Below are 17973 nucleotides of genomic sequence, written 5' to 3'. Positions count from 1 at the left end.
CCCCCTTTTACTAAAACCCTAGAATAACATTCTTGAGCATACATGCAGTAAATACGCCCCCTCTCTGCGCAGAATAATTTGCTTCCTCAAGCATTTTCTCCACACAGATATTATTCCTCTTATCTCTTATCAATTCAGTATACCATAGTCGAAAGCCTGGGGAAAATCTTCGATTTAAATGACTTCCAAAAATAAGAGCATCGCACCTTCAGGTTTCTTCGTAAAGAAAAGGTTGCGTGTTATACTGCGAATATACCTAAAAATTAAAAGAAGTAGTTTGAAATTATAAGTTTGCGTTGTATACCGGAATACGCGGTAATTAAAAACTAAACGCCTCTCATTTTTATGTATAAATTCGCGCAAATGCGGTTAGTAAACTATTTACCAAACTAAAAGAGTGACCTAGAATTCAGTGATGAATGCTATTAATTTAATTATCAATCTCGTTTCTGTGCTGAAATTAATAATCGCTAAAACGAGCAATTTCTAGGTGTGTTCCTTGATTTGGTTTTCAAACTCGGTTACAGAAACTAAAGTGACCTAACTCAGCAAATTCATCTTCAATACCTTTGAGAATTTTGATTTTAAAAAGTAAAAAGCTTTTTTTTAAACCCCTAAATGGCGTTAGTCCAAATGGGATATTAGCCTCGAAACAGGATTTTGCATCGTCCACTATAAAAGCCCGTATCATATTTCAGATTGCTACCACCAATTATTATCAACCTGTATTATTTTTAAAGTTGTTAAATCATGAAGAATCTGAATGTATGTGTGTATGTTCCTCGCACTATAAAAAAGCGACAGTACTTACAACCATCAAATTTTGAATAACGTACGCCTCCACCCTATAGAAAAATAACAACAAGAGAATAAATAAGCAGAAGTCCTATAGCAAAAGAATTATTTTATCATTTTTGTTAATGTTTTTTAAGATAATAAAGAATTTATCGGAATATTTAATTTTTGAATACTATTGTTCCATAAAAGCAAATTATAGGATTATTTTACTATTAACCTTAAGCTTTACTTAATTACAAAATTATAAAGAGTGTAATCTTGAGTTTCGATTTGTTTGAAACGCATTATTCTTTTAAGTAAATTCTCAATAATATCGCCTTTAGTTTTTCATCTGATATTTCTGCTGCAAAAGGAGAGCGAAAACCCTTGTCAAAATATTTTTTTAAAACATTTTATTTACATTCTAAATCGCTTTTATTAGAATTAAGTGATATTTTTATGAATCTAGAGCTGATATTAACAAAATGAAACTCTGATAATGAATTTGAAAATCGAAGTGTGTACTCTAAAAAAAGAAACACACAGTCCATTTAGTCAGGTGTAGAACTTCTAAAGGATTTTTTTTTTTTTAGTTATATAAATAAAATTCTCAGTTTGTATTTTTGCTGTATATTGCATTACAGATAAAATTCAAATTGATCATTTTAAGGGTGAATTAGTTATATAATACAATGATTTACAAACAGAGATGGCAGAAACGGTAGTTATTTCTTTTGCTATGAAAGACTTTTTCTTGGTTTTCAGTCCGAAACTAGGGAGAAAGAGTAGATTAAACATATTAAGTGTTGACAATTGGAGGCAGATTATTTCAAAATAAAATGAATTAGTAGCTTCGCGATAAATAAGGAAAAGTATTTTGTGTCGAGCCTTCCTGAATGACAAACACTAGACATTTAAATTTAAAAATTTGGAGAAAAAACTGTTGTAAAACCCTGCAATAAATTCTAAAATAATTCAAAAGATGTATCATAAATTGTTTCATAGCTAAAACAATGTAATGTACTGGGCATAAATTATTGCACAAATCTATACCAGGTTATGTTTTACGGTATCAAAAGGCAAATTTTTGAAGATAAAAATTTAAATAAAGAAGTAAAATTTTGCAGTCTCATCATTCACATTCCACTCTTACAATTAAAAGGAAATATTTTTAATAACCTTTCACACTATGAATCTTCAGTTTCTACTTTTATTATTATTTTTTTCCACATCCCATTACATAGAAGGCCTAACGTAACTGTATATACTTTTGTAAGTATTGTAATTTATGGTATCTACTGTCATCATTTGCTTTGCAAAAATGCGGCGTCGAAGGGCAAATCGTCTTTGCTTATACAATGTTTTCGTTTGGCAGTTTTAGACAGGCTTTTATTAGAACAGAAATTATAACTGGCACAAGCTAAAGAGAATAACGAAGTTTATAAAGCAGTGCCTATGACCTTTGCCATTATTTTTTCCTGAGCAGCCATATCAGCGGGGCAATGGATTGCTTCCGTTTTCTTTCGCAATTGCTCAAAACTAAAAGAGTTGGAGAGGCGTGAATTAAATCAAAATTGCTAGAATTGATTTCATCAAAAGTAATATGTAAAAAGAATTTGGGTAAGCCTTAACTAAGCTTAATCCCACTTTCAAATGTAATATTAGGTTTACTGAATTTTGTGATATGCATTATTATTTTTTACGATAACGACCTCATTATTTCTTCATTTTTTCAATGCACAGAGCCCAGTCGTTTCCAACCGACAGGTCACATTGATTTCTATCCTAATGGAGGACAAAGCCAGCCGGGATATCCAACTTCATTTGTGGACACTTTTCTGAAAAAAGGTGTTCTAGCAGGTGACGTATTTTGCCCCATCTCTCCTCACTGCAATATGAATTCCTTAAAATATAGAATACATATTAATATTTTTATTTTAAATAAATTCGCTGGCTTCATACAGGGTGTTTACAAAAGGTATCTAAGGGAAGTGTTATGTAAAGAAAAGTGTTATGTAAAATGCATTTCTCCCAGTTATATCGAATAAAAGATATCGTGTTATTTAAGCACAGTTTAGAAAGCTGCAGTGGAAAAATATCAGTCGAAAAGATAAAAAAAGTACATGACAATCGCTCCAGTTCTTCATCTAATCATATCCCTTCTTCGTCTAGAGCATTTTCAATAAAGTTTTATCAGCCATTCAAGGGCAGAAAATATAAGCCAAGGTAGAATCTCTATTTATCTACACCGATCAATATGTTTCAGCTGATTATGAAAAGTGGTTGATAGCTACGAAGAAAAATTACTCATTAACAGCATATTGATAAGCAGAAATAAAAGTGTCAGAAGGAAAGTGTGGTTTTACTTAGATTTAATGTAATAAAACATAAATAAAATTACTGCAAACACGAATTTTTTTTTCGGTCATTGCTACTGTGAGCACATATATGTAAGCACGATTCGGACGCATGTTTTTACCATAAAATAATCGGGTTTTTTTAAACCTCCAACTACCTTTTAACAGTTTAAACAAATACAAATTAGAGAACAAGAAGAACAACTTTTTTTAATATTATTTTTAAGATCTGAAAAAAAAAATTGAATTGCCACTTCACAAAAGACAAATAAATTTTAGAAACAATTCATGAGGGGCTCTACACCCCCCCTCCCAGTGAAAGGACTAGGAGGCATAATCTTTTAAATGAAGTGGAAACCTGACAGCTCTTCCACTGCATGTAGTAGCGTAGGGATAGTTCGTAGGCGAGATTCCTCCTGAGATTTGCATTGGGGAGGTGAGCCTGCATCATCCTTGGACATGAAAGTTTCGAATGACTGCCCTGTGATGTCATTTAGAACAAAACATAGTTTTATCCGTCAGTTGATATTCTTTGTTTGATTAATTTCTATATTGAAACATTTTGGTGCTCGATGTTTGATAACATAAGGACAAGATCAACTGGTTGTAAAGATGAAGTAGTCGCGTTGTTGAACAAGAAAACATACGAGCAACTTAAAAGTTGCTTTGAAATTAAGTCGGCTTTATTGCCATGAACGGTCGTCGCAGAAAGTCAATACACGTATAATACTTTGTAGCCTCTGAACAAGATCTGAATGCGTGACATTAGAAATCTTCATAGCAAACTCTCCAAGTAAACAGAAGGGACTTTCATAAAATAGCTGAGCTGAAGAGTATCCTATATCTTCTTTTACAGCAGTGCACAGTCCAAGAGCAAATAGCAAATCGGCTACTCAAAATTTTTTTTTCTTTTCTTCTGCTGTAAATGGCACTTCAAGCTGGCTTTTGTAGTTCTATGCTGCCGCTCATTTAACACATTCGACTGCAGATGGTATACAGTAATCTTGGTAGTCTGACAAAATATTTGCTCAAAGATTAGAAAAGTTGACTTTCAAACTGTCGTCTTTGGTCAGAAGTAAATGATAATACGTTCAGAAAGACATATCCGGGTTGAAATTATGCATTTTGCAACTGTTTCTGTCGATCTGCTATAGAAAGTGCTTTAATCTATCTTGAAAACGTCAATCATCATTAGCAAATATTTGAAGTCTTGGCATGTAGGTAAGGGTCCAACAATATCAATGCGAATGTATTGAAAACGTTCGGATGAAACTTTAAAATCCATTAGAGCTAAATGCTCTAATGTCTAAGTCTTTGAACTTTATATCGTTGGCTTTCCAGACTTGCCCGACACCATAATTAATAATCTTTATTAATATTTGACCCAATGAAACTTTGAGCAGTTAGTTTTCTGGTGCTTCTAATTCCTGGATGTGATAGAGTATGAATAGATGAAAATATCTGTCGACGAAACTTTGAGAGAACATATGAGCGGTTACTGTTGATAGAAACATCATAACAGATTAATTTCTTGGCGCTAAGAATGAGAGTTTGAACCATTTTCAACCTTGGGTCATTTTTTAATATTGTTAAATCTTCATCATCTTGAATTTCGACTATAGTTGTATACTTATTTGGAGATGGTGTAGAAATGGTATTATTCCTAACAGGAACATTGGCTACAACACTTTTTCTCCAGTGGTGTATCGAATGGTCGTTGAAAATGAAACTATATAACTCAGTTGGCTTGCTTATTTGGGGAAGATTTTGTCTAAATTTTGTTGAAAAGCTAAACTGATAGGCTTATGGTCAGTGTAAATGATGAAAGATCTTCCTTCTAATTTGTACCTAAAATGCTTTATTGCAGAGGATATGGACAAATGTTCCCGGTCATACATACTGTATCTGAGCATCGGTTAAAGAATATGAGACGAAAATTAATGGACGCATCTCTTCATGTTCAATTTGATGTAAGACAGCCCCTTTGTCAGTATCAGAAGCATCGCATAACAGACATAATGTATCATTATTTGAGGAATGGTCAAGCATAGTAGTAGAACAAAGAGCATTTTTGAGGTTTCTGAATGCGTTAGTAGAATCTTCGGTTCATATCAGAGGTATTTTGCTGTTTTTGCTATTTCGACTAAGTAATGAGGTTAGAGGCAGTTGAAGTTTGGCGCAATTCGGAAGGAAACGGTGATGAAAATTAATCATTTCTAAGAACTTGCACAAGTTAGTCGCTGACGTAGGTTCATGTGCACATTGTATGGCAGCAATGTTCGTCGGAAGAGGTCTAAATTCTTCACTAGAAATTTCATAACCCAAATATTTAAGTTTAGAAGCACAAAAAACATTTTCTGCAATACTGATACATAAATCTTAATCATTTGAACTTTTAAAAATTATGTATAAGAGCTCAAGCTGTGACTTGAGCTCTTATACATAATTCTCTGTTCATCAGAAGGAGCAACCAACATGTCGTCTAAATAGCAAAATATAATCCTGATAACACCATATTCCTGTATCATTGAATTGTCTGTGCCGTGTTGCATGAAACAAACGTCATGAAAGAAAATTCAAACAGGCCAAAAGGAGTTATAATGGCCGTTTTTTGAATGTCAGCTTCTTGGAATTTGCTTATAAGCTCGAACTAAACTTATGGAGGAAACGTTTTTTCTCCGTGAAGAAACAGTGAGTGAGAAATGATAAAGGATAGTGATCTGGGATGGTAATAGTGTTAAGGGCCCTGTAATCTCAATATGGTCTCCAGTCAGCTAATTTCTTTAAGGTGAGATGTAGAGGACTGTCCCAACAAATTTTCGAAGGTTTACAGAGACCTTGTTGTAACAAGAAATCGAATTCCGGTTTTTCCGCTTTTGATTTTTCGGACGACAGTCTTGTAGCCCTAGTGGTAACAGGAGCTCCTTTGGTTTCTACAAAATATTCACAGTTTTGTTTCTTAATTTTATTATTGGCAAGTGCTGGACGTAATAGATCAGGAAATTGTTTATGAATAGCTGTATACTGATTTTGTACTATTTTTAATGTTGTATAAACACGATAACAGGGGATTCCAATAGAGGATAAGGAAGTGATGCCATCAATAAATTTGCGATTTTTATTGTCAATCAAAAGGTGAAAATGAGACAGAAAGTCAATAAAGATTATTTGGTTTATTGAAAGCTGCAGCCACAAAAGGTCAATCAAATGCTGTCCGCAGTTCCAAATCTAATTTTAGCAACTTTATCTATAAGTTTTAATGTTGGTTTCATCGGCAGCAAAGAGTTCCAGTTTGGCCACTAATCTTTTTTGTTGCGGTAATGGTGGAATTAAAAATTCAGCGGCAATCTCTTTATCACGAATAAAAAAAGACACAGCTCCATCCCTTGGCTCTTTGACGTCTGCGAGAGCCGGGGATTTAGGTTTTTGAGGTTGAAGGTCGGTCTTCTTGGGCCATTTGCAAAATTCAGCGCATTTGGAAGCTTTGTCTCTGAACCTGGAATGATAATAGAATGATCTAATTTGTAATTAAATTGAAACATTGTCATCACTGGAACATGCAACATCAGCATTCTGATATGATGTTGATTTCATTTCTCACATTTCATCTGGTGTTGTCGCCAAGTTTGATAAATCATCACCATTGATTGATAAAATGCTCGTCATTTCTAATGGTGAGCTTTGAAGCCAAAACGTTTTTAGAAATTTAAGAAAAGGTTCACTCTCTTTACCTGTAAGCAAATTCTTCACTTTTCATAACAGCTGGGAAGGTTTATCTTATCACTTAATTCTACTTCAGTTTATACCTTCTGAGTCTTTTGGGTTTTACTGTCTGCGAAGCTAGAAATTAGCCTGTGTTTATATGTAATGTATTTGTCGTCTTTTGATGGATTAATCAAAATATCCGACAAATCAAAATACCATATTATAGCACAATATTGCAGCTTCATTGGAGCTGATGACGAAACCATATTTCGTTTGATCTGCTGTTATTACGGCATTTCGGAATTCTGCCTCAAATTGCAGAAACCATATTTTTAGATTCGGTTTCCAAAACGGTGGAATTTTAATGCTAACCCTAGTGACGTTCGATGTCGAAGCATCACTTTTATTTTCATCATTGCTTGGAATTTTCGTTTGATTATGGTCCAGTCCGGTTGTCACCAACGGAAAAGAACGTTGATAGGAAGAAAAAGAAAAAAAATGTTTAATCATTTTTAAGATCTGAAAAATAATGGAATTGCCCCTTCACAAAAAATAAGTAGTTTTTGGAAACAATATAGGAGACGTTACATCATATTAGGCAAATTGCTGCGGTGTTTGTGGCAATATCTTTTAATCTATTATAATTCTATTTAACTGTTATGAAAATCATAAAATCTTAAATCAACTAATAAAAACTTATTCTAGAATTCTCTCAAACGCGAGCTAGGAATGTAGTAGCCAGCATATGCACTGAGTTATTTGAAGACCCGACTTTAATTTCATTTGAATGCATTGAGAATTTTTCAACAATGCATTGCTCCCAAAGCTCTCTCTAAAAGTGGCATCATACTGGAAAACAAGTTCCCACATCTCATCGAACGGAACATTTCCAGAAAACTAGATTACTCTGTTTAATCGGGAGCGAGTCAGGCATAAGTCCTGATTGATTGCATTGATGGAAGAGGATTTCTGCTGGTGAGTCTCTGTAGCGCATGCAATTCATGAAGCTGCCTCTGTTTTTCGTAACTCATTTCCCTTTATACAGAAGATAAATCTCTATAACAGTTTACTGTTTTTTCTGCTTCTCCGTTCTTCCTAAAACCATTTGACCTATACAAATCATCAAACAATATCCTATATACCTTCGAGAAAGTAGTTCCCCACTTATTCGAATGTTTGGATATGCTGTGCTCCCACTTTATCTGGATATTTGCTGTTCTACCAGTTTTCCTATACTGAAAGCTTTATTCCGCATACATGTTTAAAAAATATATGCATAAGAAATGAGACAAGGTTATTAGAATAAAAATTCAAAACAATTAGATTAACTAAAATAAAATAGAATCTTAAGACTAATCTTACAGAAGAAACTCTTGCCTTTCAGAGATAATAAATAAAATTTAAGATTTAGTCACCTTTGTAAATTTCAAGAATACAGAGATAAAACAAAAGAATGAACATTTTTCTCTTGATTCTTGCAGTTGCTCGCAACTTCGTGGTATGTGACCATTACCGAGCCATCGATTATTTTATGGCAACCATTCCTAACCATTATGGATGCCAGCCAGTAGGTGTGGTTTGCGATTCTTGGGAAAGGTTCATTGATGGAAAATGCTCCGACTGTGGGGTAGATGGTAGTCAATGTGCTATCATGGGCTTCCAGGCAGATATTAAAAAGGAACTTATCAAAACATACCCACCTAGGAAATTCTTCCTTTTCGTAAGCTCGAAGCCCCCGTACTGTGGTAAGTATTTTGCTACAAATTTAGAACTTCTGTGATATCGATATGAAATTTTGTCTTTTTTATGCAATTCCGGGAAATTCCAAATGTTTATAATTCTTTCATCATTTAACATCCCAATCCAGTATTCTCGTGTTCATTTATCATCCCAATAAATGATGATAGATTGTATTTCTATCACAATTTCAATTTCCTGACTCTTTTAAATTGAAATGAATTATCGGAAGTACACGATAAGAGATACGCGCACAAGTAAACAAAGATCTAAATCAATATGGTTATATTATATTGCATCGAAATGCTGTCGTGTTCCATATCGTTGGTTGCCATATCGTTGGGACCGAGCTCCAATCCCCGAAAAGCTATTAATGTTTGTCGCAATTGCTTGTACTATTCACTAGTAGAAGCCTGACTGTTGTCAATCAGCATTGTTGTTGTGGGTGCACTTTCAATTTATTGCTCTGGATTTTTCATAAACGATACTAGTTTTCTCTAAATAATTTCTTTTTCTTTGCGTTATAAATTGCACGACAGGTATATAAAACATCATTTGTCATTTTTTCCGACAGTTGTAAATCTCTCAAAGTTTGAATCTATGACTTTTCACATTAGCAAGTTGATTTAGCATTGTAAAAAATTCAGGTAAACCCTTTGTAGTAACTTATTTTTCTGGTTCAATTTCTTTCTCTGTTTCTCTTCTTTCTTGTTCTAATTCACTCAACTACTTATTGGTCACACTCTTAGTGTACAACAACTCAAATTCTCTAATTTCACATTGAAAGAAAAGATATTTAGCAATTGTAAGAATATTTTCAAGCATTATTTAGAGATAGTTTTCACTGTCGAAACATTCGAATTTATTTATAGACACACTTTTCCTAAATGCCATTTTACTAAGCAGTAGCAAGATGTTTAATGCAGTTCAAAATGTCATATTGTTTCCAGAAAATCACGCAATTAAAGTTTAGAGTCTATCAATTGTTGCGCTAGCCTGAGCAAATATAACAACACATGGGTAATTTGCCGTGAATATAGCAGTATCACCTTGATCCATAGGCTAGATCAACGGTGCTGTATGTGGGAGGCAAGAAAATAATATTCAGATCAGGATTTAAAACTGCTAAATCAGAAGGATGGCCGGGCTCATCATCCAAGAGAAATAAAATTTTAAAAAGAACTCTTTTCTCCCGGAAATATTCTCATGTTTGTCGAATGAAACAATTTAAAAACCAGTCTTCTATGCTTCGGCACTGGAGAGAAAATAAATTGGGGCTGTGTATGCTTGTTAACTTTTCTAAATGCCTTTTCGAATCATAAATTAAAATGGCTTTAATTTAAAACCTGAAACACTGCAACCAAGAAGAACAATTAATCGATCCTCATAAACTTAAATTCTGCCATACATTTTTCTTCTTTATGAATATAGATTCCAGAGTGCATGCGGCTCCATACCAAGCCCAGTTTCTTCAACTCTGAAATTATTTTCGATTTCGTAGTCATCATCAATGATTTCACTAGCAAGTTCTACAAAATTACATGCTTCTTCTGTATCTAAACTCTCCTGTCACATGAATATATTGCAGATGAAATCTTCGCTTGAATCGTTTGAACTAACCTGCGTTAGCTGTAAAATTTTGTCTATGATCATCATCAGTAAGATCTTTTAACGTTTTTTAAGAAGTCACATGCTTTTGTTTAAAAGGAAATCAGTAAAAAAACACTTGATTTTGTAGTAGGTCATCTACGTTTTTCATTTTTCCATTTCATGAATTGGTCCAGCTCTTTAGATATTTCACAGCACTGCAAATTCTTTTTCCTTTAAAATTTTTGACACTAGAGAATGAGCTACTTTAAATTGCATTGCAACCACAAACTTTTTTCCGACCTCCGTATTGCTTAATCTTTTTCAGCTTCGTGTAAATTAATCATCTTTCTCTCTATTTTATCTTGTTGACTGTCAGGAGATATCGATTTTCTCTTTCGAACCATTTTATAGATTAACTAATTACAGATCTATATAAACACAAAGAAGAAGGTTTGCCGCGAAAACTGATGCATTTACACTGACTGAATAGACAGGTGGGGGACAACAGCTGTGAAAAATGCGTCATATTGCCTAATCTAAAAAAGAGCTAAATTCAAGTCTCTTTACTTCGACACTTAATTTTATTCATTTTTTTTCTATCCCTCTCTTTTAATTATTATTATTCATTGAGTAAGAATTGTTGGCAAAATGTGTTGTTACAAAAATATACATAATGATTTGGATCGGTCTTACGTAAGTCGAGTAGGTTCAAAGGTAATTTCTCCCTCCTTTCAGCCTGCCTTCGTGGTGTAACTAGAAGTACCCCCGACATGTAATCAGGATTTTTGAAGTTCGAATCCCTCCTAAGGTTGAAAATATACTAAATGATCTACAAGTGGCGCTCGAACTGAAAGGCAGTGGACGATAATTCGTCGGCATAAGGATTTGGCGACTGGGTCCGCTAATCCTCAGTCGTCCTTTAAGAGCGAGGTATTTTCTCCCTCAATTCCGCATGCCTTCGTGGTGTAATTGAAAGCACACTCGATGAGTATTCGGGACATCTGGGTTGGAATTCCGGCGACGGCACTGCGGATTTTTCACGTTCCTGCATCGATATAGCCTAACGACAAGGTCATATGTCGACGTGCACCTGCACAGTCCATCTGGATATGAAAAGAATGTAGATTATTAATTGGGGTTGACTTTTGGTACATCACTCAACTCACTATAATTATAATGCAAGTGACTGACTTTTGTTTCTTTGTTTGTCGTATTTTACTTCGAAGATTAGATAAAGAAAAATCTAACTTCTATATGAAACAAATACTTTTACTAAAAAATTATACAATTAAATTAATTTTATGTGTCTAAGCATAAAATCTGTCTCCATTCAATTAAAATTAAAGTAATGAATTAATTTTCTACATTATTAATACTAGCTTTAAATGTAAACACAGCGTTTTGTTTTTATATTTACTGCGTAGAATGGAAGAAGTAAATTATTTTTCGGAGAAAAATAACCTACTTATCTTCAATTAAAATTTAACTAAACCATTATCTTTTAAATTTTCATAAAACAATAAACTTACTGGCTAAATATATTCTCAAGTGAACACAAAATGTAGGCCTATTTTCATTAAATAATTATTATGCCCTTTATGAACAGAGGTTACGTATTTGACTAATATTGTAGATCAACCTTGTTCACTTAAATTAAATTAATAGTTTCTTGAAATATACGTATATTTTGCATTTACTGTATAGTTTATTACATTGTTTCAATCAGCAAAATAAATAAGTAAAATAAAAACACCTAAATAATTTACAAGCTAGTAATTCTACCTAACCTAGAAAGAAGAAAAAGCAATCTGAATATCTCTTGCCTAGATAACTGGAATTTTAGGACAGCATTTTTTTTTAACTATTCAGTATAGTTATTTAGGTTGTGCAGGTTCTATAATTAAAACGTCACAGGACAGTCTCATTAATATCAAACTTTTAGTGACCATATAGAATTTTTTTACAGTATACAGTATATATGAATCCCTTATATACTTTGAACATGTTCATTCACAAAAGGATTTGATTAATCGTTTAGATGCTAATGTGCATTAAAATATTTGTTTAATTGCTGACACAATTATAATGATTTATTTAATTTTAAACTAATCAGTTTTTATTCAGTTATCTTTTCTATCTTTCCTCATTTCATTTCTTGCCAGAAAGGTATTTCAGGTTCGCGCGTTATGCAAAGCAGAGTAGAAAGACACAGCATGTTCTGCTGTTTGGCGACGCTTTTGTCTGATTTTAAACTATTTTATGGTCATGCACATTAATTGCCGGTTTTTTTACGTCGGTAGTGAGGGCTAAGAGCCAACTCGCGTTAATTATCTCCGTGCAGCTTCGGCTGATTATTTAGCTTAGTTTTAATTTTATATTTCTATTCTGAGTTGCAGCCAAAAGTTTTGGCTAAGTTTGTAAGCACCAGGAGCACTGTCGCTGTTCAAGAGTGCTGTAAATTCTTTCTTGAGTTGAATAAAAGGTCTTTCCAACTTTCTGTCATTGATACAGTTTGAACTTAGCGAATAGTCACTTAACAATTCAAGTGAAGGTCTAGCCAAAGTGAAGCAGCTAGGATCTTACGCAATAAATATTTTATTTTCAATTTATCATAATTCGGCGAATGCAAATCTTCTCTTAAGGTTTTTTATTTTTTATTATTTTTTTTTAAAGCAAAGCGAAACAAAGAATTTATATTTCGCCATCCATACATCATAAACAAGCGATATTTAGCAATGTCCAATTATGTTATAGAACTAATACAATAATTAATCGAAAATGTTTTGTCTTAAAGTAATACCATTAATGCAGTTTATTAATTCCAGTCTTTCCTAATTTATTTCTTTTGGCAGTCCAGCAGTACCACGTGTCAGTTAAACTAGGAAACAAAGGCACGATTCAACGAACTATAGGAGATATTGTGGTAGTACTGAAAGGTCGTTTCGGATCTCTCCCTGTGAACGTTAACGGAAGGTAAGACGATCTTAATTCTGACAGTAATACTGTAATTTAAGGGGCAAAAAAAATTTTTTTCTTTCAATTTGCAATCAGAAACCTTTTTATTAAAGTAGGGTTCTTGAAATCGGTGAGCATCTTCATATAACATGCACTTTTCTAGACTGAAGAAAGAAAATAATGTATACACGCTGTTCATATTACCTTACACAAAGTATTAGTACCAGTAACCTTTTGATGGTCGTCAACAAGCTCAGCTTGCATTCCAGTTACGCACCGAAGTGGGAACAAACGAACACAGCTCGCATTAAAAATTTACGACTCACAGATATCGCGCATATTTAGAAAGAAAGAATGGCTTAATCTCGCAACTGCCGAATGTTTAAACGTAAATTATGATTCTAATGACTTTAAAATTCTTATATAAATTAGCTTTTCAACAGTAAAAATGTTATTATTATAACATTTTATGAAAAGTAAAATATTGTTATTGCCGTTTCCTATAAGAAGGGTGATGCTAATTCTTTTCACCAGAATTGATCTGCCAGATTCAGTATCTAAAACGCCTCTTCAATGTGTTTTCCTGAATAGGCAAGACTAATATATTATATAATTGCAAGACTTTTAAAAGCTATCTAAACGGCGGAAGATTTGGGTGCGCAAACCTGCCTGAGGCATAAGGAATTATAAATGTAAAATAAATTTTCGACAGCATCCTTCTCAGGTGGCGCCTTAAGCATTTGCTTTTTTTTCCCCCTGAAGATTAATCTAGCTGTGTGCGTATACGATATCCAACTGGCTTCGATACTTATTTGTATATACGCAAGGTTAGGGTAGGGGGGAGGTTTTTTCCTAAACATAGTATGCAAAAGAGAAATAAGTGCCTGAAAGTCTCCTTTCTTTTTATGATTTTGTTTGCATAGCTAACACATCACCGGCTAAGTAGACTGTCGAATACTGGTAGTTCGACTCGGATTTGAACCCGAGGGAACGGGTTGGCTACATGGGTATTTTCGTGATTTTTCTCATGTGTAACATAAAAAATACGAGCCAGTTTCACTTGGACAGTCTTTCACAAAGGTATTCCTCCCCTTAAAGCTGATAGCCCTCGTCTGCTTTCCCCACGATTATCGCGCAGAGTGCGACAAGCACTTCGCATAGATGTTTTTGCAAAAGTATTCGCAATAGTAAATCAGAAAATGAGAAAAGAAAGTGGGCTGCTACAAACCCACGAGTCTTAAATACTGTAAGGTTATAAGGTATTTCTCCCGCCTTCGTGGAGTAGTGGCCTTCGTGGTGTAATGGTCAGCACACTCAGCGCTTAACTGAGAGGTACGCGGTTCGATTCCCGGCGAAGGCGTTGCATATTTTTCATCTTGCCTGCTTCCAAAAAATATCCGAATGTTTCTACAGTGTCGCCCGAACTAAAAGGGTGTTGGATGATGATTCTCCTCACCCAGGATTTGGCGAATGGGTCCCCTAAAAACCCCAGTCGCCTTTTAAAAGGGGAAGTATATAAGGTATTTCTCCCGCATTCTTAGCGAGCCTTCGTGGTGTAGGCGTAATTGAGAGATCCGCGGTTCGATTCCCGTCGAAGGCGTTGCATATTTTTCATCTGACCTGCTTCCAAAAATTGCCTAATATCTTTACAAGGCAAGTAAGATGAGGAAAACTGAAATACTGGAAGTGTGTATAGAAAATATGTCAGAATGTTGAGAAGAAAGTCATGCCATCGACGGGTAAAAAATCTCATATGCGGACAGAGCGTTCCTCTGGTTATGTAACAATTTATCACGTGGCCTCTCCTCTCGCATTGCAGAGTCGTGAGCTCCAACAACTTCCATGCTTAAAACCGAACGCGGAATTTAAACTATGTCATTCGATAAAGGAACTGAATATGATTGCAATTAATAAACTTTTAGGAAACAAACCATAGATAAGAACATTACTTTGAACACATACTGGCAAATCTACCAGTTCTCACAACAGACCAGTAGAATAATTATCTTACTGCTTTCTTTATGTAGACTACTACTGCGAGCATTGTTTAGCTGCTACTTTCCACCAGCACAGAACGCTTAGCTATGAGAGAATTGTCTATTGTTTTGGTCTGCGCTTATGTTTATCGGATCGCACATTTGCAGCTAAACATTTATTATTTAATTATAGGAAGTACCTAACATTATGTTACAACCATTATATATATTAGTCGCAGCGATTTTGTGCTCTACATTTTTGGGAGATTTTCGAGTTCTTAGAGTCTGAAAACGAAATTCTTAATATAATATGCAGGGTATATAATATAATATGCTAGATTAAATCGAGAAGTCAGCCCATACAATTTCATTTTATTGCACATTTGAAATGCTTTTCCCAGGCATATTTTAAGAAATAGCGAATATCTACCTTTATAGACCTGAAATTTAATTTCAACCGATAACTGACATAATAATTTTTAACTTACAGGAATGGACTGATAAGTCCAGGCATGGTTTACAAGACAGTAGTGACAACAGACGAAGACATAGCAGTAGAACAAATCACATTCCGGTGGACGTGTGCAACCTTTACCGTCTCCGAGAGCATACGCATCAATATCGAACAGCCCGAAGGATGCAAACTGTACCTACACAGCATCATTGTTACAACATTTACTGCATCACCAATGTAAGTATTTATTCTATGTGGGTTGCATGACAACATATATCTAATACAGTAAAAGTATATTACAGTGCACCTCTTTATTCTGCATCCTATGATTCAAAAACATCTATACTCCAGTAAGTTTTAAATCTGCAGCCATTAGTTATCATACAATAGTCTGTCTTTTTACAACATTAAAGTGCCTCTTAAAAGAGCATTACTTTAATGTTGTTTAAGATGTCAAAGAGTTATTTTAATGCTGTTTCGCCCTTCTGGTTGGCCTCATAACCATGGCAAAGACTACTGCGAAAGATGATCTAGTCTTCTAATTTGCTAGCGGTTATGATAATACACGTTGCGCTCTTAAATGAGTGCAGGTTGGCACCACCTAGAAGCGCCAAATTTAAAGTATAGAGGTTCAGAGTTTAAAGTTTATTATTTACACTGCAACCGAGTGTCTAATTTTAAAGGCACGTTTAATTTCTAATATTCTGCGTTACCACTACCTTTTAAAGACTCCGTTAAGAGATTAACAGGAGGTACACCTGCAGAAATGGATAAACATTAATAATGAAGCAGTTATTTATGAATGAACTAATCCAAAATCATACAGATGATTCAACAAGGCTAGAAGAAACAGCAAAGAAAAATATATGTTTCTGTAAATGATATTTTATTCAACAACAAGAGATTTAATCACAGGGCTAGACCAAGGAATCTTTATAACAAATAAAAAAATTACGTCTGTTTACTAGATTCAACAGTAGTTCGTTACGGAAAAGTATCATCAGAAAGTTGCATTGCAACAACGGCTGAAGAGGTCGTCCATAATACTGACAAGGCCATTTTACAATGCATAAAATCCACTTTCGTATACTTCCTCTATCCTTAACGTGCAAGCAACTGTATTTCCTGCCTATGGAAACTTAAGATCTTCATACTATGAAGAACCACAGATCCTGTAGACGTTGCTAACCCTAATGCAGTTTTAATTCAAGCCTGTACTACAGTATTATTTCCGGTTTACTTTTAATAGCACACGAAACAATAAAAACCTTTTTTAATAACAGTCAATTATTGCATTCTTTCTTAAGAATGCAATAATTGCCTTAAGCCTTGTTCAACCTTTGCCATTATATCTTGGGTAAGCCAGGACGTCTATATATGGTTGCAGCCAAGATCCTAGATAAGGGAGTGCATACAATATTAGATCAAGAAACTAGGATGCTATTCGAACTCGCGGGGGTGGGGGGGCACCTGTGGTCGAGCGGATAAGATGGCTGAGCATTGGTAATTTCGCCCCAAGAAAATCAAATGGTTTGGCTGCAAGAGTGTGTTCGTGATTTTTCTTGTGTGTAACATGAATACTAGTCATGCCTTTATTTAGCGAAGTAGCCCTCATCTGCCTTGCCGCAATCACACAAACGAGCAAATAAATAATGAACTGGAATACAAGAGTTTAAGTTGATTATTGAAAGATGGGAAATAAGAATAAAGAGATTCCCGAACTGTTTTTTTAACTTAGTCTTATATTACAATTTTTCTGCTGCCTGAATTAAATATTTCTAGAAGTTCCTTTTCTATTTTGATTCTTCTTTCTTGAACAAATTTTGAATGTACACATGACATACACATTAGAACATATTCATGAAAAATTTATCGCAGCCTTTACAGTAACAATAAGCTTTCTGATGTCCGGTACTCAGTTTAAATCATTCACTGGCACAATGAAAAAGCAAGGCCTTTTTTTTTCACTTATGTAGCAAGATATTATCTACAGCTCTTACTATGGTTGAACATCTAATTGTAACCCTCCCTGTTCAGTACATTTACTCGGATCAAAACCTCCCCCTTTTTTTTCAAAAATATATATTTCACTAATTATAGCATAAGTATTTATTGTACTTAATTCGATAAATTTAAGGAGTTCTTCCCAGACAGCCATTCTTCATCAAGAAAAGAATTCCAACTGAGAACTGCTACTTTCCCGATACGTCGCTTGTTTCAACTGCCATTACGCTGTAGGTATCTTAGTCAAGTACTAACTATAGCTTCTTTCACTATCAATCCAAGCAAACTGATTAACTCGTTTTGAATTTGAGATAACCATTTAAGTAGCATATTTTACTATCTTTCTGAGAACGTATTTTCAGTATTTCTTCTCTCGTTTCGATTCATGGCGAATCAAGCGTTTTGACAATTTCCTTCC

At 34.3% G+C, this 17973-nt stretch overlaps 1 protein-coding gene across 3 annotated transcripts in view; it reads left to right on the top strand.

The window, feature by feature from the left end:
* LOC118205459 (pancreatic lipase-related protein 2-like) overlaps positions 1-17973 on the top strand; it is a 124450-nt gene that overhangs the window by 65828 nt on the left and 40649 nt on the right. For all 3 annotated transcript variants that reach the window (XM_085820443.1, XM_085820444.1, XM_085820442.1), the window contains exons 6-9: positions 2521-2637; positions 8321-8584; positions 13019-13139; positions 15588-15788. In XM_085820443.1, the coding sequence (XP_085676569.1) occupies positions 2521-2637; positions 8321-8584; positions 13019-13139; positions 15588-15788 (703 nt within the window). The remainder of the gene's footprint in view (positions 1-2520; positions 2638-8320; positions 8585-13018; positions 13140-15587; positions 15789-17973) is intronic.

Source organism: Stegodyphus dumicola, chromosome 7 (genome assembly GCF_044657685.1).
Source record: "Stegodyphus dumicola isolate Sdum_Otavi_A_Nest chromosome 7, ASM4465768v1".
In the NCBI taxonomy this organism is placed as follows: Eukaryota; Metazoa; Arthropoda; class Arachnida; order Araneae; family Eresidae; genus Stegodyphus; species Stegodyphus dumicola.
This window is presented reverse-complemented; position numbering and strand designations above follow the sequence as displayed.